The 22,179-nt window shown below is 38.4% G+C and overlaps 2 protein-coding genes across 2 annotated transcripts; one reads left to right on the top strand and one right to left on the bottom strand.

Annotated features, from left to right (window-relative positions):
- The first annotated feature begins 1,020 nt into the window (after positions 1 to 1,020).
- On the top strand, positions 1,021 to 13,795 carry LOC134796754 (procathepsin L-like). The gene is made up of 6 exons (XM_063768958.1): positions 1,021 to 1,152; positions 2,493 to 2,683; positions 3,510 to 3,654; positions 4,304 to 4,515; positions 5,027 to 5,228; positions 13,427 to 13,795. The coding sequence occupies exons 1-6, from the start codon at positions 1,054 to 1,056 to the stop codon at positions 13,586 to 13,588; spliced, it is 1,011 nt and encodes a 336-aa protein (XP_063625028.1). The 5' UTR covers positions 1,021 to 1,053; the 3' UTR covers positions 13,589 to 13,795.
- A 665-nt stretch (positions 13,796 to 14,460) lies between these two features.
- On the bottom strand, positions 14,461 to 20,209 carry LOC134796769 (23 kDa integral membrane protein-like). Its single transcript, XM_063768986.1, has 5 exons — positions 20,058 to 20,209; positions 17,788 to 17,976; positions 16,861 to 17,013; positions 15,415 to 15,612; positions 14,461 to 14,631 (listed from the first exon to the last, which is right to left on the bottom strand). Exons 1-5 carry the CDS (start codon positions 20,115 to 20,117, stop codon positions 14,560 to 14,562), a joined length of 672 nt encoding a protein of 223 aa, XP_063625056.1. The 5' UTR covers positions 20,118 to 20,209; the 3' UTR covers positions 14,461 to 14,559.
- Positions 20,210 to 22,179: the final 1,970 nt, after the last annotated feature.

Raw genomic sequence — 22,179 nt, forward strand, 5'->3', positions numbered from 1 at the left:
TGCATATGCATGCATGCGTATGTAAGCATGTATATGTCTTATATGTGGTAGGAAATCCCAGATAATATATAGGAATAATATATTTTCCTTTTAAACCTCTATTTAAAGGCATTATTATGCAACGATTCCATCAGTAAGATATTTGTGGTAGCATTGTTCTAATAATTTACTATAAATGTTTATTTAAACATTGTTTGGTAGGTATGGATCTAATTAATTTATAAATGGGTTATAATATACACCCTGTATCTGAATGGAAAGCAATTACTCAAACCCGTTAATGTTTAGGTCATACTAAGCAACTTTTACTATGGAAGCAAAACCCGAAATCGCGAAAAAAAATTGACTCCCCCATTTCAACATCAGACCAGCAAAATGTATGAAACATTCAGTTTTTTTCCGCGTTTTCGGGGTTGGTAGTAAAAGTTGCTCAATATGACCTAAACATTAACGGGTTTGAGTAATTGCTTTTCGTTCAGATACATACTGTATGTTTAATACACAAAACATGTGTTTCTTGGATTAGGTAACGCTTTCGCTAAGTGTTATCTTATCAGGAAAATATCCATATACCCAGGATAACTTAAGACGTTGTGGAAGACCGCTTGTCCATACAAATGTAGTTCCCATTTTCCTCCCTGAATATTGACATACCTACCCTAATTACCTACCTACTTAATAGAAAATATTTTTACATAATTTATATAACCATATGCCCCTTCGTTTGACTTTTTTTAAATTTTGTTGATTATGATAAGAGTTAGAGTCTGTTCGGAAAGAGAAGAGTCGTGGAATGTATGGGGCCCAATACATTCCACGATTCTCCTCTTTCCGAACAGACTCTACTAGGAGTGAAAAACAAATTTAATACCAATATTTAAAAGCTTCAAACTCTTATAATTTAAAAAAAATCTAAAAAAACAAACGAAGCGATTAATAATGTTAATATACATAAAATTGTGTTAATTTATTTTATATACTTAGAATATCCACAAATGGAACCCGTAGAACGTTACATATATACTTAATCCACATATATGTCTTTCAGAAGTTATGAAGTGTGCGGTTTTGCTCCTGAGCGCTGCGGCGGCAGCGGGCGTCCTTAGTTTCGATAGCCATAACTTGGTGCGGCAGGAATGGGAGACTTTTAAGGTAAAGTGACGTTAGGTTTCATACCTAAAATATTAACCTGCCTGTTTTTAAAAAGGTGCTAAAACAAAGTTGAAATGAATTATAATTATCTCATGTTTTAATACTGGGACAGTCTCTCCTCAGAGCTGCCTAAAATCTTCTCTAATGCAACAAGTTTTTCCACTACTTTGTTGGTTACGTTTCTTAATGTAACTCCGAGCGCCAGAGAAACATTAAAAAAATTTCAACCGAAGTACCGTAGAATGGGGTGAGTAGGGACAAAACTGACATTCAAACCTCGATAACATTTTATTTTTACATTTTATGCAAATTCCCTCCGGCCGTTTTGGCAACCAAGTTTCGTAACCAGTTGTCAAAAAAGAATATATCATCGTGTTAGGCAACTAGTTGCCCAAAAAGAATATCTATTCCTGTTTGACATCCAGTTGCCAACGAAGAATAGAGCTCAGACAGTTAGAGAAAATGTGACTAGTTTGTATTTTAAAATATATATTATATTAAATATTTTAAATCAATATTTCCGAGAATATTTCCTACTTACCCAGAGTTGACGGAGCCCCGCTACGCGGGGCTCCTATTTCTGGGCGGTTTGCCCTTCGGGCATCTGAAGCTACCTAACGAACCTAACCGATGCCCGAAGGGCAAACCGGCTAGAAATAGGAGCCCCGCGAAGCGGGGCTCCGTCTACTTAAGTTGTAAAGGGAATATTTTATGAAAATAAAATTTCGTACGTTAGACTCTTTAAGCTAAGGTCAGCTAAACGTAGGACAATATCAATTTTGCAATTTAACCAGTCGGTAACCAGTTGTAAACAAAGACAATTATTTCCTTTTCGTCAACTGGTTGCGAAACTCCACTGTCATATACGGTAGTTGTGGATCAGGAATAGAATTTCTTTTTGGGCAACTAGTTGCGTAACAAGATTATTTCTTATTTTTCAACAACTGATTGCGAAACTTAGTTGCCAAAACGGCCGGAGGGACTTAATTTTATGAATAAATGTTTCGGCCGTTTGTATTTTAGTTTTTTTATGATTTTAGGTAGTTCCATTTCATAACTTTAACGATAAACACAAAATCCCTCCTCACCCCGTAGTCCCTCGTAGTTGGGGTGAGATTGGATTTCATACAAAAGGTGATTTTGAAATTATACTATAGCTCCATTTGTAATAGGAATACATTATTTAGGTAGCACTAGCCTTTAAAAACCATCTCACCCTCCCGTCATCCCTTCTCTCCCCATTTATAACCCGACTCTCCTCGCAATCCCTACTCAGCCCATTTTACGGTATTGTAGGCACATGTTAGTGCCATCTAACACGAACACCTATTATGTTTCAGCTGGAACACAAAAAGCAATATTCATCATTGGAGGAAGAGAAAGAACGCATGAAGATATACGTCGATAATAAATTCAAGGTGGCTCAGCACAACAAGGCCCACGCTCAGGGGCTCACGTCGTTCACGCTCGCGCTAAATGAGTTCTCCGACCACTACCAAGAGGAAATACAGCGCATGCGCGGCTACAAACCGTAAGTCTTAAACAAAATAACTTTTTTAATACAGTTGCTCAAAAAGTGCTACTTTACGTAGCTGTTTAGCGTGCGGAAAGTTGGTTATCTCGAACTAGTGCTTTTTACTTTTCCAAATTTTTTTAAATTTATACTTGTTCCAATTCACGACTACTTATTGATGAGTGTTAATATTAGTTTCCTATAAACGTCGTAATCAGCAGAAAAACCTACTGTTAATTTAGAATGTGAAAAATATACATATTTCATATTTTAATACTTACCTCTTCATCATTATAACACGTTTATTTTTTAATATTGAATATTGAAAATTCCGTTCTTAATAAGTTGTCTGAATGGAACGGAATAGCTGCCAAACGCCCATAGATATAATATACTTAAAGACAACGTCTAAGCGAGCTGTCACTGTTACCACTTTGGTTTAGTGTACGATTAACAATATTTTACTTATTTTTTCGCAACTGTATTAAAAAATGTCGTTCGATACACGTGCGGAAATGTCATTCTTCACTCGTCCCGAGTCTTGCCACTCGCCTGCGGCTCGTGCCAAGATATCTCGGTACTCGTGAAGTAATGACATACCTTCCGCACTAGCATCGAAATGTACTATTATGCCATGACGGTGGCAAAAAAAGACAATAATACCTTAGCGCTCAGAGTCTAAGATCCACTTGGAGTCGTCACGCCACAGAAGCTAGCTTGATGTTAAGCACCGAATCTTGTGGGACGGATTTCGGAAGTATTTTTTTCCCAAGTTGAAACGTAGAAGATTCGTTCGCACGTTTTCACTGTACCTATTATGTAACTAGTTTTTTTTTGTCACCAGCAAAATGGGTCGTCCTGCTACAGCTTTGCAGCAACACAGCCTACCCCCCGATGACCTACCTCTGACCATGAATTGGGTTTCTAAAGGAGCCGTAACGGAGGTCAAGGACCAGGGTGCATGCAGCTCCTGCTGGGCATTTAGTGCCGTAAGTTAAATTTCATTTTTTTTGTCATACTCCCCCGATGACCTCCCTCTGACCATGAATTGGGTCTCTAAAGGAGCCGTAACGGGGGTCAAGGACCAGGGTGCATGCAGCTCCTGTTGGGCATTTAGTACTGTAAGTTAAATCACATTCTCTTTGTCATACTTAAACTACTTTTCGGTGAAGGAAAACATCGTGAGAAAACCGGACTAATCCCAATAGGGCCTAGTTTACCCTCTGGGTTGGAAGGTCAGATGGCAGTCGCTTTCATATAAACTAGTGATTAGTTGCCAAGCGGACCACATGCTACCATGAAACGTGGCAAAAAGCTGGTTTAACGCAAGGAAGATGATCACAGATTTGACGAATAGATAGAGGACGATAACCGTTGGGGTAGACGAGTTCTCGAGTGGAGATCGCGTATCGGCGCATCGGCAAACGTAGCGTAGGACGCCCTCAGACTAGATGGAGCGATGACCTTCGCGAGGCGGCTGGCAAGAGCTGGATCAGAGTTGCCGCAAATCGTGCTCAATGGCGTGCAATAGGAGAGACCTATGTCTAGTAGTGGACGAGAGTAGACTGATGGTGATGATGATAGAAGACTCCAGAATCAAACAACATTAAGAGATTGTGTTACTTTATTTTGTTCTAGACTGGTGCTCTAGAGGGGCAGTATTTCCGAAAAACAGGACGACTGGTTTCACTATCCGAACAGAACCTTCTTGACTGTTCTGAAATCTACGGCAATGATGACGGCTGTGTTAAGGGCGGTGTCATGCAATTTGCCTACGCGTACGTTGCAGGCAATGGCGGCATTAATATGGAGAAACTCTACCCCTACAGAAAAGTTCAAGGCTTGTGCAGGTACACACCATATTTACCGTTAGTGTCCTAGTGCTTGACACTGTGTCAATAGTTGGCAACTTCTGTCGGATAGCGACTACAGCAGCGTTAAGCATGACCCACGTTAGACCGGGCCGTGTCCGGGCCGGAGCTTCCGACGCTTACTTTTCTATGACATGACAGGTGATGACGTGATGCTTTCCATAGAAAACGATGAGCCGGAAGCTCCGGCCCGGACACGGCCCGGTCTAACGTGAGTCATCCTTTACTGTTTTAGCGTTAGTTGTAGTTTAATTTAAATTATAATATGTATATCATAATCAATCTAAAATTATCTATTAGGTATATGTACCTTATTTCTTCACATGTTTGGAGGAAAACACTGTACCTACCTGGATGGGAATAACAATCGAGGATTTGTCTTATTTTATTGAACTCAGCTTCGCTTCGTCTGCCAAAATCACTCAACTTCGAATTGCCGATTCCCAGTCTTTGCATGTACAACAATCTAAAACCGTGTTGCTTTTCACAGGTATAACCCTAAATACTCTAGTAACATGACCGTCAAAGGCTACGAACATCTGCCTTCCGGGGATGAAGGGTATCTCCAAATTGCGGTGGCAAATATAGGGCCGATGTCCATGGCTATGGACTCCAGTCATAACAGTTTTGAACTATACAATGACGGGGTGTACTTCGATAAGGCCTGCTCTTCTACGGACATGGATCACGCGGTAAGACCACGACCATACTATTTATTTGCCTTAGTTGGGTCAAACACAAAACTGTGTTCACGTGTTTCCTGTAGACATACTTAAAAGTTAAGGGCCATAAGGTTAATTTTCTTATGTAACCCTTATTCACATAAAAAGGTACTCCTTTTATTTGGATAATTGTGATAACATCATTACTACATGAGAGTAAACTTGTGTGTTCGTCAGAACTGTAAAGTTTTCTCTCCTATTAAGAAAATTAACCTTACAGCCCTTAACTTTTGGGTATGTCCACAGGAAAGACGTGAACACAGTTTTGTGTTTGACCCAGTTGCTCAAAGCGTTTTAGTTTGAAACGACACTTACTTAACTCAGGTCAGATGGAACTCGCACATTGTGAATTTATTATCATTTATCTAGCCTCCACTCGTGACTTCGTCCGTAAAACCGTTAAACTGCCGGGAAGTCTGGTTTCGCTAAGTATTAGCCTCGTACTTTCATGGGGTAAAATTACCTGTAAAGCCTGTAAGGATTTAGGAAGTGAATCCAGGATGAAATCCATCCGCACCATCACTTTTGCGTGATGGAGGAAAAAAACTCCAAACATCTCGAAACCTTTGACTTAAGTAAAGACGTCAACAGACGCTCGCACTATTAGAGTGTAATATCAATCATCGCGCATTCAAAGGAGCTACCGCGAACCACGTGTTGCCTCCCTGTCAACACTTACGTACGAATTTACAAGTGCGACAGAGAGGCAACACGTCGAACGTGGTTCGCGGTATGCCCTCAGATTACCTTCGCTGGCGCGTTATACTAGGTATACAATAGACGTTTAAAGGATTAACAAACAGCAAATTCTGCAGCTACTTTGCAGTGACAAGGGGTGATGCCACTTTAAGGCCGTTCCCTGAGCCAGAAATGTAAAAATACCCCAATAATTATCCTATTTTTCTAAGAAACGGTGATATTTGTAGACGTGGGAAAAATAAATATAATTCTTGATTATATTATCTTTAATAACACAGCTTTCGATACACGATTCATAACACTTCGCTCGATACAATTTATTCCCAAAGTAACCTCCAATTCGAATTTTTACTCCAACTTTACTCGTTTCTTTACTATGTGACACTATGAAACAAAAAAAGGAGAAAAATCAATCATAAGTATAACAGTAATTTGACAGCTTTAGAAAAACGATAATTAGAGGCAATATTTTTAAAATAAATAAACATCAACTAATGGGGTTGGCAACTGTCAAAGGTTTGCCTAGATGGCGCCATCATAGCTTGCCCCTTTTTCTATGAGATTTGGCTTAAAGAGCTGGCATCCAAAGTATTAAAAAAACAAAAATTTGACACATTTCTAGGGATTGACGGGGCAAGCTATGATGGCGCCATCTGCTAAAAACTTCCACCGGCCAACCCCATTCTATCGTAACAAAATATCGACTCCGGCCTGCATGCTCTATCTCCGTCCGTCTTTCGAAATGAGACAGTGATGGCTGAGCGCTCGTGCCAGATGGACCTGTACTAGGTGTCCCCAAAACAAATATAAGATTTACTTATAAAAACTGTGCTGTGTTGTGTGTCCTAGTGATATACCGTGTGCACCAAAACCTTTAAGTTATAATGGGTAACAAGCAATTGAATTAAAAGAAGACATCTCGAAAAAGACAACTCGGAAGATTCCAACAAACAATGGAACTAACGTAAGTAAAAATGTATATTTATTACACAGTGAAATACGTAATTATTACTTAATTTAATATATACTTGATCGTACTAATTAGTAATCCATATAACTTAAAACATTCTAGAATTTAATAATCGCTCCATCTACCGGTTAAACATTGTCATCAATTCATCATCTAAATAGCTTAAAAGGATATTGCGATTCGCGACGTTTACACCACGCGGCACTAGCGCCTTGCACGGCAAAGACAGAAAACATTGCCGTCTATGTGTGCGTCTCCGTAGTTACGCGGTTGCGGTGTAGTGGGCCTTCCTATAAATACGAGCACACAGTGATACATGTAACCAGAGGCGTATTTACAAATTTGGCGCCCCGGGCCATTTTGATTTGCCGTCCCCCTTCATCAGTGACGATAAAGTATTTTATTTAAGAAAAAAAAACCTGCAACAAGTACCTTTGGGGTGTGAAATAAAAAAAAACTAAACATTTACTATTTACTCACATAGGCATTTACATTGTTTTCCTATGTACAAATTGGTTGACAAAATCATCAATAACGCTGTCGTAATTTAAAACGTTTGTCAGCTCAGCTTCTATACACAGACCAACCCCTATAGACCGAGCTTATAGGACGACTCGCGGTCACCGCCCGTATGGTGTATAGGTCAAATATAAGATTGTTCGCGCGCCGCTCCGATCAGTTGCGCCCAACGTAACGACCTGTTAGCAGTGTGCACGAGTCTAAGAAAATAAATCGTAAACTATTGAATTCATTGGGAAATCATGGGATATTGCAGCGTAAAATGGTGTGGCAAGTCATCTAAGACATCTACTTACGAAACAGATGGAATAACATCCCACAGGAAAGTCAAATTCATTATTTCATTGAATAATGTTTCTTGTCCGCGGGGTTCATTTTATACTGGTCAGTAAGCAGAGGCGAAGTATGTCCGTTCCTTTTCGTCAACATGAAAATGCAATGCGCTATCCCTTTCCCTTTCGACTAGTGATGTGACGATGATGGTTTTTCAGTTGCGGAAACTTCGTGCTTCGTCATACCGTATTGTACCATTTTAGACATAATATATAGGTAATATGTTGTGTAAGTTTTTTAGAATCCTCTAGGCCAGCGGAGCAGTTATTTAGGCCGCATGTCACGAGATGGACCTGATGATGAACTTCAAAGAAGTGCGAGGGCACTCGGTGTTGGTTTGTGATAGACATATGTTGTATGGGTTTTTTAGAATCCTCTAGGTGAGCAGTTAGCTCTCATGTCACGAGATGGACCTGATGATGAACTCCAAAGAAGTGCGAGGGAACTCGGTGTTGGTTTGTGATAGACATATGTTGTATGAGTTTTTTAGAATCCTCTAGGTGAGCAGTTAGGTCTCATGTCACGAGATGGACCTGATGATGAACTTCAAAGAAGTGCGAGGGAACTCGGTGTTGGTTTGTGATAGACATATGTTGTATGGGTTTTTTAGAATCCTGTAGGTGAGCAGTTAGGTCTCATGTCTCGAGATGGACCTGATGATGAACTTCAAATAAGTGCGAGAGAACTCGGAGTTGATTTGTAATAGGCATATGTTATTGGTCCATTTGAATATGTTTTCAATACAACCTTCTATGACCTTAATAAAACGGACAAAAGAAAATAATTGTATGAGATTTCGGCGACACTTTTTTCTCGTATCAAAAGAGATTGCGATTCTGAGTGGAAATAATATAAAAATTCTAAACTTTAAAATTCATGTTCTGGGTACTTTAAGCAGAAATGCCCTAATATTATGTTAAGTAAAAGTTTCAGGTACATTGTTAAATTACTTAATGAAATATTAAATTAATCAATATAATTATTAAGTAAGTTTACTCTAAGTATACTAAATTGGTAACAATTTTACCACAATAAATTTCGGTATCACTGGTAGCAGTACCCACTACCTGTAATGAACATGTCCCATCCCTACGCTTGCACGTGTCAGCGCGCCATTTTGAAACGACCAATCGCAACGCCATGAGCACCCCTCCCGCACCTCACAGTTTGGTGATTTGCGTCGGGAACAAAATGGCCAATATTAGGTTTCTAGAGGCGGTGTTCTGTGGCTTCTATATTAAGAAGAGCTAAGCTATTCAGGCGCTCTTCGCTGATAGTGGAACGTAGATAATTTTGACATTGGAAATGTCTTTTCGTTCGCTCCAGTATACGGGCCGATTTCACGAAAAAGTGCGATCCCCTTATATCTCGGAAAGTTGTGAAGATATGATATTAAAAAATAGGCTCAAAAGACGCATAATCACGAGAGCTGTAAGGTGCAAAAATAATTATTCGAGAAAGTCAAAAACAAAAAAAGTTATGGTCGAAATAATGAAAATAAAATTCAATTTTTTCCGAATTTTTGATTTTGGTGCTCGATAATTTGGAAACGAAGAATGATATCAAAAATTTGAGAAAAACGGCTCTGGACAATTTAGTCAGCTACAATTTGAGCCTAAAACAAAGACGATCGGGTTAAGGGTTTGCCCTGTAGCCTAACCTTAAAATAGTCAAAAAGTCAGAACGACATTTTTCACAGGACATTTATGACTTCATGTTTCGCAGAGTTCGTTATCGGTGTTTGTTGTGAATTATCGGGATTATGACGGCAGAATAACACTTGCACTGCGTGGGCTTTCAAAATCGCTGCAGATTTTTCTTGGTCTAACTCTATCTATCCTGTTTGAGACGGGCGTAGATAACGCACTATTCGCAGAGTTAGAGGCAGAGGCAGAGGCAGAGGCAGAGGCAGAGGGAGAGGGAGAGGCAGAGGCAGAGGCAGAGGGAGAGGGAGAGGGAGAGGCAGAGGCAGAGGCAGAGGCAGAGGCAGAGGGAGAGGGAGAGGGAGAGGGAGTTGTACCTAGCGGAACTCAGGTTTGGTGCAACATAGGCACACGCTGTTTTGGACACCCGATTCGTCATGATGAGCATTACCCAAGATAGCTGATGCTGAACCCTGGTAGTACACCTATTGGAACTCAGGTTTGGTGCAACATAGACAAACGCTGTTATGGTCATCTCTCGTCGCGTCAAACTGCTGTCAAGAAAATTTCATATCTTGCAGGAAATGGGCCGCTGCCGATCACCACTTCTCGAGTTGACTACGGATTTGCCGTGTAATAATTTTCTTGTACTTTGAACATTAATATATCCTGCTTATTAATCGAAAAATGAAATATGTACCTATACTTATGCGCCACGGCGACAATTATTCAAACTTGGATACGCGTGTGGAAATTTTGCAATTTGTTTGTTCACATGCGTTATGTCTAGGATACTTGTGTTAGTCTAAGAATAAAATAATTATCATTCAACGTTGTAGTTTTATTTTGTAACTTTTTCCTTATCCAGACTTTCTCGTCGCTCAGCGACAATATTTTTTCGAATTCCGTAGATTCATTTCCAATGTGCTCGATAGTCGTGTGAGGCACGAAATCTGTGAATTTTTTATTCTTTTGAGTGCAGAAAGGTGACGTCACTAATGTCACTATTCTAGATACAGATTTATATGGGCCGTTTTTGTCACTCAACGACGATGCGACCTCGTTATATTTGCCTGATCTGATCGGTGACCGGTGGGTACTGCTGGGTTTTGGCCATTGAGAATCAAGGTGAGACATGGCAGGCAGGCTGGATATAGCTAAGGAGTTCGGTCGGGTCTGGCATCGAGTCTGCTCGAGGGACTATGTTATACAAATGGATCGCTAGCTTTTTTTCCGGTAGACGCACATGAGCCGTAGGTATAGTAGACGGAAGCTGCTCCGATAGTGTGGACATTACCGCTGGCGTTGCACTAGGTTCTGTGCTGTCATTGCTGCATATCAATGATACTTAATCATTGCTATGCAAACGACAGTAGTAGGGATGCGTATTACACAGGCCGTACCATTATCCCTCATTCTGTGGTGCTGGAAAGTCATGAAAAGTATTGTATTTGTATCTGATATCGAGAGCACTCTATCTGTACTGAGTTTCGGCATGGGATCGGAACAATTTAGTGAGATTCAATACCACGAAGACACAAGAACCGCCCGTATGTATATAGTCAGATGGGTCACAAATAATGTTAGGTACGTAAGTGAAAACGAGCGTAGCGAGCGCGAAATTTTTTCGAGAAAATAGTAGGTAAATTTTTAGGGTTCCGTACTTCAAAAGGAAAAAAACGGAACCCATATAAGATCACTTTGTTGTCCGTCCGGCCGTCTGTCTGTCTCAATATAAAGGGTCTTGACATGACAGAGGGCGGCAAAATCGACAAGGCTTGTTATTTAATTTTTACAAATAAATAGGGGAGCGACAAAATTCTGGTCGACCCTATCTGAACAGCTAATAAAATATTTTTTTGACCCAAATTTGCCGCCCCCTAAAATCTGCCGCCATAGGCTTCAGCCTACTCAGCCTAGTGGTAAATCCGGCACTGCGCCGTACTAATACTTCTTGAACGAAAATGTTCCTTAATTTAGGTACTTGTTGGTAGATATTTTTAGCAATTGGTGGGGTTTGAAGCGTTCGTTTGTTTATTAATTTAAATGTCAATTAAAATATAATAAAAAAATAGCTAAGTTTGATTATAAAAGGCGCCCAGAAAAAGCCGCAAGGGGGCGGCTTCGCCGCCCCCCTGCGGCCTGCCGCCCCGGGCCATGGCCCCCTTGGCCCTATGGTAAATACGCCCCTGCATGTAACGCACAGAATTAGACGCATAAAGCGTTCTTTTAGCAATCCATCCACCTATCGAGGGTTCGAACCTCAGCTCGTGATTTGTCATGCGTCTAAACTTTTTACTTTTTTGTCTTTCTAGGAAAAGAAGAAAATTGGATAATTTCACAGCCGAACATGATACTATATTTTTAGACTACATCGAGTGAGTATAATTATTTGACTTGTGCTTTTTAGCCCTACCTACGTAACACAATACACTACTACAATTTATCTTTATTTACAGACTGCAAAATATGGAAATGGAATCTCCGATTTCATCAACCACTGACATTCAAAGTAACGAGTAAGTTCTAATTCTAATTGTGGCATTATCTATGAAAAGGGACCTTATTGTCTATGGCGCTTACGACGCACTGCGTCGCACGGCGTGGTATTTATATCAGAGCATCGTTAATAATGGCGGAAGCGCCATCGACAATAAGGTCCCTTTTCATGGATAACGTCACATATGTCGCGCGTAACTTCGTACGTTGCGATAAATACCTACCTACTCAAGTACTCACCGCGGCGGCGTACGAAAAGACCTTAGTTAGATTTAGATAGGTACCTACTGTTTTCCTATCAGTGCAGATGCTTATATCTTTTTATGCTTTGAATTGATATTCTCAATTATTTGGACATATTTTGTACTTATTTTCCTAGATGGCTATTAGTACTACCAAGTACTACCTACTTAGCAAATGTTCGCCGAAAACTAAATAAAATGTCGCCAATCAATAATATCGTACGTACATTGCCCTCATCAGTTATTTGATATTCTCCAAGAGGTACTTAATTTAAAAAAACCGGCCAAGTGCAAGTTGGACTCGCACACGCAGGGTTCCGTATCATTATGCAAGAAACGGCAAAAATCACGTTTGTTGCATAACTATTTATTTTATTCTGTTTTACCGGTTGTACCGGTATGCCCTAATTAGGGTTCCGTACCCAAAGAGTAAAACGGGACCCTATTACTAAGACTTCCGTCCGTCCGTCCGTCCGTCTGTCACCAGGCTGTATCTCACGAACCGTGATAGCTAGACAGTTGAAATTTTCACAGATGATGTATTTCTGTTGCCGCTATAACAACAAATACTAAAAACAGAATAAAATAAGATTTAAATGGGGCTCCCATACAACAAACGTGATTTTTGACCAAAGTTAAGCAACGTCGGGAGTGGTCAGTATTTGGATGGGTGACCGTTTTTTTTTGCTTTTTTTTTGTTTTTTTTTTTTGCATTATGGTACGGAACCCTTCGTGCGCGAGTCCGACTCGCACTTGCCCGGTTTTTTTTTAATAAATATCGATGATATACCTGCACAGTATACTTACCTAATAAATAATGATATTATAGAAAACTTGCAGTCATTAATTTCTTTAAATATAAACTGTATTTACCCTTATAATTAAATATTATTGAAATAAGAGTTGACTTCATTAAAATGAATATTTAATTTGCACTATGTTTCATTTATTTTTCCAACTTAACTTTAACGCCATCTATGAGATGCAGCATGCTTTTTTTCAGTATTTAGTAATACGTTTTACAAATCAGTGTCCTGTTAGTTCATTTAAGTCGCTACTTCTTGCGTGGCGCTGTTGTATCGTCATTGTATCTAGGGGCGGGACGGGTGGCGTGAGGAGAGGCTCGATTGTAGATTTCATTTGGGTACGGGAACGGCCTTAAACATTGTGACGTCGTAGAACTTTTACGTTCATAGTGGCTAGCACATTGTCTGTATTAGTATTTAGTAGGATGAATTTGCGTAAATAACGATGATGTTCTAGGTGCTGGTGGTGGGGTACGGTACGGAGCAGCCGGGTGGCGACTATTGGCTGGTCAAGAACTCGTGGGGCACAGACTGGGGCATGAACGGCTACATGAAACTGGCGCGCAACCGCGGCAACCACTGCGGCGTCGCGACCGATGCCTCCTATCCTTTGCTCTAACCACTTTATAACGGTTACTATAATAAAGAACTTATGGGGCACAAGTTGGGGCATGAAGGACTACCTACAGGAAGTTGGTGCGCAACCGCGGCAACCACTGCAGAGTCGCGACTGAAGTCTCATAATCCAATTCCATAGCCGTTAGGGAATAAATAAATAAAATACGTCCGAAGGGAATCGTTTTAATAAAATTCATAATATATTTTTATTTATTTATTCATTTAAATATGATACAAAAATGAAGAGATTAATATATAATTAATACTTATGATTTTTTAACTATTTGTCTCCTTTTAAAAATGTATTATTAGTTAACATTTTATAGTTATTTGTTTGGGTAAGATCGAACTATGATTGCCAATAGTTTAGATACTGTATGATTAAGATGAAAGCTCAGAGCATTGAGTAACTTATTATTATTTTATTAACAAGTTATTAAATGCTCTAAGGATGAAATACATGAAGGTGGGGGAACGCGCGAAATTGCCTTTTCATACAAACGTAGTCCTCATTTCCCTCTCTGGATATAAACAAGTTAGAAAATATTTTGACACAATTTGTTGTATATCAACCATAGCTATGTCCTAATTTTGATTTGTTTCGAATTTTTAATTATTATTATTATAAGAGTTAAAAATTGAATGAAATCTGTTTTTCGCACCAAAATTTTACAATAATCAAAATAATGGAAAAAAATCAAACGCAGGGGCATATATAGCTATGGTTAATATACATCAAGTTATGTAAAAATATTTTCAATAATGTCAATATCCAGAGAGGAAAATGGGGACTATGTTTTAAATCGAAGCGATCGCCCCTTTCCTCCTACATACTTTGATCTTGACATAATTCGATCTTACCCCAACATACTGTAACGAAACTTATTGTTCTTATAATTTCACCTATAACTAAATGACATGAAGGCCCATTCGGTTCTTTTCACGTCGTAATATAAAGTAAGAGACTGATATTCAGTAACGTGTTCTTCTGTCCCTGTTTCGCACGTGGTTCGCGAGGCAGAGGCCGAACACCACCGCCACAAGCTGTAAAGAAAAAGGTTAGATTATTATTTATTCCGTTATAATTGGCGAGATCAAAGCCACACTGCTCCGCTGGCTCGGTCACCTGGAGAGGATGGGAGAGGATCGTACTGTGGGTGCGTATGTGGGGCACCCGGGTGGAAAACGGCCGTCCTAGATACCGCTGGAGTAACGAAGCCCTAAAAGACCGGTCCGCTCTCGGAATACCTAACTGGCGTGAAGTGGTGCAGAATAGGGCAAAGGGAGCTCTCAAGGGGCCCACTGATTAACAGTCCGCCGTACGGTATCGGCCTGTCAGTTGTTCGGAACTGTCAAAATTTTGTTCTAACTGACAGACCGATACCGTCCGGCGGACTGTTAATCAGTTGGCCCCTTCAGTGACCCCAAGATCCTTTTTGGGTCACTGAGCTAGTGAAGTACTATTATTAATTCTGTGATATGCAGGAATGCATCGAAGCTGGAGGCCAATTCGAACGTACATTTTGACATCAAAATGATGTCTGTTTGTCATCATTCGCTCGTGTTTCGTAAGGATTCTCTCGTGAATTTGACTAATAATTGGTACCCTTAGGTACATTTGAAAAGCTACCTAAGATTCTATGCTATTAAAAAATTCGTGGATTATCGCGGACCGTATGTGACTAGTGGAAGTGGAAGGTATTTGACCTGAACTACTATTATGTTTTGGGGTAGAAGTGTGAAAATTAAAAACACATCAGACCCAATGATATAAGTTAGGCAACTCTGTGGAGACCTAGACCAGGTTGGACAGATGCCAAATCTTACCTCTAAAGCGGCGACGACAATGCAAACAACACCAATCGCCGTGCTGAAGGTGGTGATGAAGTCCTCGGCGCGCGAGTTGCACCCAGGATACGAGTTGAGCAGAGTACAGGTGGTAGCGCCCTCAGCGCAGCAGCTCGGTGGCAGAGACACGATGTTCAATCCGTAGGACTGTCCGCCTTCTGTACCGCAGCAAGTGAGCTGGAAGCATGGAAAAAACAATTTTTCATTTCTCATGCTCTGAAAGAGGCTCATTGTTATTCTAAAAGGTGTGCAGAAAATGATACGTTTCTGCACTAGAGCATTTTACGTTCCAAGTACGACTACATTAATTTTTTTACGATAAGCAATTGAAATTTGGGTTTAAATGGATTTGTTATACAATTTCCATTCTGATATTTATCTCTCCATTCCATAAATAGCGATACTTTTGTCTAAATTGTTAATTGAAAGTACCCTCAAGATTTACTATAAAAATGTCTACTTTCTCATGTCTTAAAACAAACACATACATTTTACTTTCCTCGTATTCGAAATGAAAAGTAGAGTGTTTAACTCGGGTGAAAGGCATCATTTCATCCCTTGGTTAACCTTTTGAACGCCACAGACGGCAATTGACGTCAACGCAAAATCGTGACAACGACGCCAAAGACGGCATTTTACGTCGATCGTTTTTTGATGAAAATCTACTGAAAAACAGTAACTTTTAGGTTGGCATTATTTATTCACAAAACTAAATTTTATCCCGTGGCGTCAGTGGCACGGCAGATGGATGCGCCGTTTGGCGTTCAAAAACAATCTACTAATACGTTATTATAACAATGGTTAAGTGCAGAATTTGAAAAAGTTCTCGAGAAGTAGAAAAAATACAAGATACAAAATTAGTTTGAAAATCGCGATTGACCATTTACGATTACGACCCTGATGTTGCGATTCGTAAGCATAAAGTTACATTAGGTAATTGAAGGTGAATGACAGACATTGTGATTAACGCCACCGAATGATCTCTTTGTTATTGACAATCGCTTTTTATCTTTCATTTCGCGTCTTCTCAATTTGGAAAATTTGAGGAATTCAAAACATTGACGTATCCATGTATCGATCAATTGCATCAATCATACTTCAAGTAGGCTTGAGAAGGGCGCTTAGTCGTCTCGGTCGAGACCTCTTAATAAAATATTGGCACTAATTGGGATTTCTGCCGCCATTTAGGTCACATAACTTTCCTCTTGCTAATAATTGATAACTAATTTTGTTGATATTCTCTACCTCTAACTGGACAAGGGCCCTAGAGGACGCCATTCGCTTTTATAATAATATTAACCTAACCTAGATGAAAATCGCATGAAAATCCGTTCAGTAGTTTTTGTGTTTATCGAGAACCAACACACAAACAGACAGACGCGGCGGGCGACTTTGTTTTACAAGGTGTAGTGAAAATATAATTACCGCCGTCTCGATCTTGTGGAACTCCGTCTGGTTGTTGAGGAAGAGGTTATTGAACTCGTTCTTGACGCTGGTTGCCAGAGAGTCCGCGTTCACGAACACTATCGTCGCCAGAGCTATCTTCAACACCATCAGCACGATCATGAAGATTGAGTACTGCAATCAATTGATAATTAGTGTAGTAATATAAACTAATATAAAGTTCCTGATAGAGTAAATGGCGGCGAGTGAATTCCATATGGACCTAAGAGAAGTGAAGTGCAGCATTTACAGTCTTTTTTTTGCTTACATGGCTCTAGAAGACTTGCAAACTAAATTAGCTGCATTGTTTTGAAATAAAATGGACACCGACCACATCAAGGCTGCATTTCGACTCTTCATCGGATTCCGGCTTCACACTCTTGGCATGCAGTGACAATAAGACAATGTATGGCCATAAATACTTCATTTTAACTTAACGGGCGATTTAGCGTGGACAGATTCTACGAGTAAGTATGCCTCTTCATATAAGCACTTCCATCTTAACATTCTGAACACCGAATACTTTATCTTTCTGTAATTTGGTGTCAGAAAAAGGCGAAAGACTGAAGTGATTTTGACTGACATTTGCTTTGCGATCGGTATAGTATTGGTCACTATTGGCACATTCTTGTCCCCTGCCTTTATTATCTTATCCTATTCGACTTAATCACGTCACTTATTTGCACAAATTAGCGTGAAGTAGGGGTATGGTATGTTCTCAACTCGCGCAGCTATGAATGAGATGTTGATGTAAACTTTAGCCGGTCGGACTTTCTCGGTAATCACGAAGATAATGTCGTCTTCGAAACGTAGAAGGTAATTTTCAAGCTTACAGAATTGTACCTATAATCTGTAAAATTCGTGTATGTTTAAACCAGTGATCTGTTGAATAGATAACATGCTACTTACAGTGACCAACATGCAGTTGCTCTCTCTAATAGCGCCGCAGCATCCGAGGAAGGCAATGAAGAACACGATAGACCCCACCACCATGGTGGCGATGGGTCCGAACTCGTACCAGCCATCGATGAGGGCGGTTATTGCTGTAACCTTCAGCTGGACGGCTACTCCGATACCCAGGAGCGCGAGGCCTGATAACTGGAAATAATGTAATAAGTCTAAATAAGTAAGTACCAGAGTATAAGTAGATCATGAATCAATTCGTCGATTATGTCGTGAAATTATCCAATTTGGTGCATATTTCATGCATTCATGCATATTTACCATGCATAATCATCACTTATTAAAAGTCAATTCCATAAGCCAATATAAGGAAACAAATGGAAATTAGCATAATTTCATATTATTTCAAAATCATGACTATAATTATGTGTAGGTAAGTACAGACGGTTGGTAAGAACTATATATACTCTGTATCTTTAGGTATTTAAATAAAAGTAAAAGTAAATCTACCCTCGAATGGATCCTTAAGCCAGTTGAGGGTAGATGAAAACATTACATGATCAAATAATGTAGGTTAAAGACTTATATAAAGTCAGGTTGTTCAGTGACAGATCCAGGCGGTTTTGTATTTGGTTGGTTAACCAATAATTGGTTTAACTACCCGAAAATGTAAAAATTGTTTGTTTACTTTTATTTAAATACCTAAAGATACAAACTATAGTAAGAAAAGAAGTACTAAATTATAGTTAACTGTAACCATGATTAACAACTATATACGGACTGGTTAAGATTTTGGCTAAATGTGATTTTTATTCTTTTAAATAACTTACCTACCAATCATCTGAGTTACGAGGAACTGGTAGACCTATAGTTACGATTTACCTATTTATATGTATAGTTAGGTTTAAGACAAAATTCTTTAGTAAAATTTTTATTTGTACATAATATCCTAAATATTGTACCAATACCTACTTCTCAGAGTAAAAATCGAGTCAGCGGTGATTCATTATGCCGATTTTATGAATAAACAAAAGATAAGAATTTGTTTCAGAGAAAAAATGATGTTGATGTGGAAGTGTATAAGTATTGTTCATTCGAGTGTGTCAGAAAGGCAAAATTGTTGTTGTTGGACTATACTTAGTCATTGAGTTTTTTTACTACGATAGAGAAGCCACACCAAACAATGAAATTGTCGCAATCACAACCTCTACCACGCGACTAAAACGTCGTAAGCGCCTTAAAATTTCATGGCGCCTACGGGTTTAGGTCGCGAGATTCACGCTCCGGTTCTATGGTTTGTTGTGATGTGACGTTATCCATAATAATACAGGAACGCACAATACCCAAACAAATTTGCGATAGTAAATTCAAGTAGGTATATAAATCGCCATGCGCATTTTCTCTACAAACATCCTTTGGTAGTTCAGACATTTTTATATTTTTATATGACAGTAATTGCATCTAGTTTACTTCTTTATGATCCAACGATTTAGACTGGTATATTTTATCAACACCAAATACCATCTCACGTTGTATATGTATAAAAAAATATCATTATAAGTATTCGCATTACAAATTGCTATAAATCGTTAAACGCCTCGTATTACTTATTTTTCCAAGTATCGGCGCCCAGTTTTATTATTATCTGATAACAGCGTGTGTTCATTTGATATCTTATCGGAACCATCGGACCGCAGTCTGGGCCCTAAATGTGAATAATATCGCCACACCTAGTAAGTCCTAAGGCCATTATTTATCAAACTAACTCACTATCATATTAATTAGGAAAAATATACGAGCCAGTTTCTATTAACGTGACTGTACCAAGTCGTAATTCTAAAAGCCATATTACTGTGACACCTGCAATATCCGAGAAAGTGATAATTGATGATTACTATCATTAACGATTTTTATCTATGTCCTAGATATAGTCATATTCTGGCTTTTATTAATTTTAGTTTTATTTATATGATAAGAGACCAATGAAAATAACCTAAGTAGTTATATTTAATGTTTACGTTTAGGTATAATATTAATAATATTATTGACCTCATATAATTATGATTTAATACCATCATTTTTGTATAAACAATAAATAGAAACGAATGAAACTATAAACAACCACTTCAAGCTTAATTACAATCTAAAATTACTTAGGTACTTTCTTATTAGAACTATCATCAGTATAACTTAATTTTACACCAAAATATTCAAAATTAAAATATATATGTATAATGTATATGTACTCAATAGAATATGTATGTAAAGAAACTTACCGCAAAGAACAAGTTGGCAAAAAATAAGATGTATTTGACTAGAAATTCACCACAACCCATTTTGTTTTATTTTTAAATCTTTTTTATCACTAACGCGCTCACTCTCCTTGTAATATAGTTTCATACTAAACCGGCACAACACAATCTTATCTATTGTGGTGTGGTTATCTACTTGCACTCATAGGTAGAAGTACATATGTGGTAATCACTCGATAAAAAATTCAAAACAGCCACAATGAGTGTTCAGATATGCTAAATCGTTATAAGTACCTACCTATTTTTAGCGTATTAAAAATTTAAGGCTTGCTCATTTTCCAATATGGTGTTACAATTGAGTATACTTATAGACAATTTCCATAGTGTCTGATCAGAACGATGGTATTAAATCATTCTGTATGTTAATCTTCTGTCGAAAGATGGCAGTAAATTTACAGTGGCTATATATTACATAATTTACTTTGATAATCCGCCTCTATACACTCTATTCTCTTTTATATTAGATTAGGTAAGTACCTATTTAGGTTTGATTTTACGTTATACCCTTAAATTTTGTGTTTCGTGACAATGAAAATTATAGGTTAGCAATTTATATTTATTTACATATTTCTACTGTGGGTATTCTAAATAATGTCTTCAAAACAATGTGTTTTTAAAACATCACAACTTTTAATAGTGCCCTCTATTGCAAATTCAATAAACTGTTCTCCGCCCCTAGCTGCTCGAAATCTTTTGATGTGAATGAAATACTAGACTAATTTTAAGTTTAAATCATACGCGAAAGATGGCGCTGATATCAACCAAAATTGGTTTTGTGTTTATGCAGTTTAAATTACATACAGATCAACAGATATACAGACAAATGTGTGTGTGTGTGTATTGGTTTGATAGGGTAGTAGAATAATACTTCAATTAGAGATTTACACAGTTTTATTCATCGGAATAATCTTAATATTACGATGATCGCCCATAACTGGGTGCTTTAAATATAATATATTACAACTCTAGTGTAGTAAGTACTGGAGACGATTTCCACATGTTACAAAAACAAATCGTGACACGGCAATAATTTTCCATTTAAAATGCATCCAACTTTTAAGTTGAAGCAGTTGGATTGCAATGTTACAAGCTGTCAAATAACAATGTGGAATTATGTCCCCGATTAAGTACATCAGTAGTAGGTATGTTTCCAGACTATGACAAGTTCCAAGTGACTGTTTCTTAGTAAAAGAATACTTGACTTTGAAGACATACAAAACACAGAATGAAGAACAATTTACATGTTAAATATGTATAAATTTAATAAAACATTGTTTTATTTGCGATAAAATTATAAAAATATGCATTTTTTTCTAAATACAACATAATACCGCCCATTATGTTAAAAATTCGACGCACCGGTAACGTAGCAAAATGGATAGGTATTTTTTTATTGGTCAGTCCTGAAGACATTAGTAGATTTACGGCCTGATTCTAATTTTATTATACGACAAAAATTAGATCATGATCCGATCATTCCGATCCGTATCGAATCTAAAAGATCTAATTTTTGACGTAAGTATAAATCAAAACTAGAATCAGGCCGTGATAATTTTGTGTGGAGCAGACGTAGAATGCTCGCAGACAAGACTTGGTATCTAATGTCACCTCGAAAGTCCAATCGTTATTCATCGTCAGAATATAACTAAAGGAGAAATTGAGTGTCAGCATTGATCGTCAGGATAAGGCAAATTCCAGCTGTTAACCTTTCATATGTGTGTGGTCAAAAATCGTAGGTTCAAACCTCGGTTGTAACTGTATAGAGCAGAAAAAACGATGACTAAAATTATGTCAAAATCTTTATCATACGCAGACAAGAGTTTAAGCCAGTCTCTATCCGCTGTATCACCATACAGATGTAGTGCCTAATACTTTACCATCATATTTTCACGGAAATGCTCGAACATGTATTGTTATGCTATTTCAGCCAGTCTTAGTACAAAAAGTACTGAAGTTGACTGAGTCTGAAGGTAGCATGACAAATACAAAAGTTTTAGAGAAAATGCGATGGCAAAGATTATGCACTACATCCAGTACTGATATGATGGTCGTTATTGTCTACGTGACAGCGTGATAAAACGGTGTC

This window comes from Cydia splendana, chromosome 14 (genome assembly GCF_910591565.1).
Source record: "Cydia splendana chromosome 14, ilCydSple1.2, whole genome shotgun sequence".
Lineage (NCBI taxonomy): Eukaryota > Metazoa > Arthropoda > Insecta > Lepidoptera > Tortricidae > Cydia > Cydia splendana.

What these genes read in the sequence shown, in the direction of transcription:
- LOC134796754 (XM_063768958.1), top strand. Translation starts at nt 1,054, where the DNA reads ATGAAGTGTGCGGTTTTGCTCCTGAGCGCTGCGGCGGCAGCGGGCGTC. An exon ending in CCTGCTGGGCATTTAGTGCC is followed by an intron (nt 3,655 to 4,303) that starts GTAAGTTAAATT and finishes ATTTTGTTCTAG; the next exon opens with ACTGGTGCTCTAGAGGGGCA. An exon ending in CTACGGACATGGATCACGCG is followed by an intron (nt 5,229 to 13,426) that starts GTAAGACCACGA and finishes ATGATGTTCTAG; the next exon opens with GTGCTGGTGGTGGGGTACGG.
- LOC134796769 (XM_063768986.1), bottom strand. Translation starts at nt 20,117, where the DNA reads ATGGGTTGTGGTGAATTTCTAGTCAAATACATCTTATTTTTTGCCAAC. An exon ending in TTGCCAACTTGTTCTTTGCG is followed by an intron (nt 17,977 to 20,057) that starts GTAAGTTTCTTT and finishes CATTATTTCCAG; the next exon opens with TTATCAGGCCTCGCGCTCCT. An exon ending in TCCACAAGATCGAGACGGCG is followed by an intron (nt 15,613 to 16,860) that starts GTAATTATATTT and finishes CCATGCTTCCAG; the next exon opens with CTCACTTGCTGCGGTACAGA.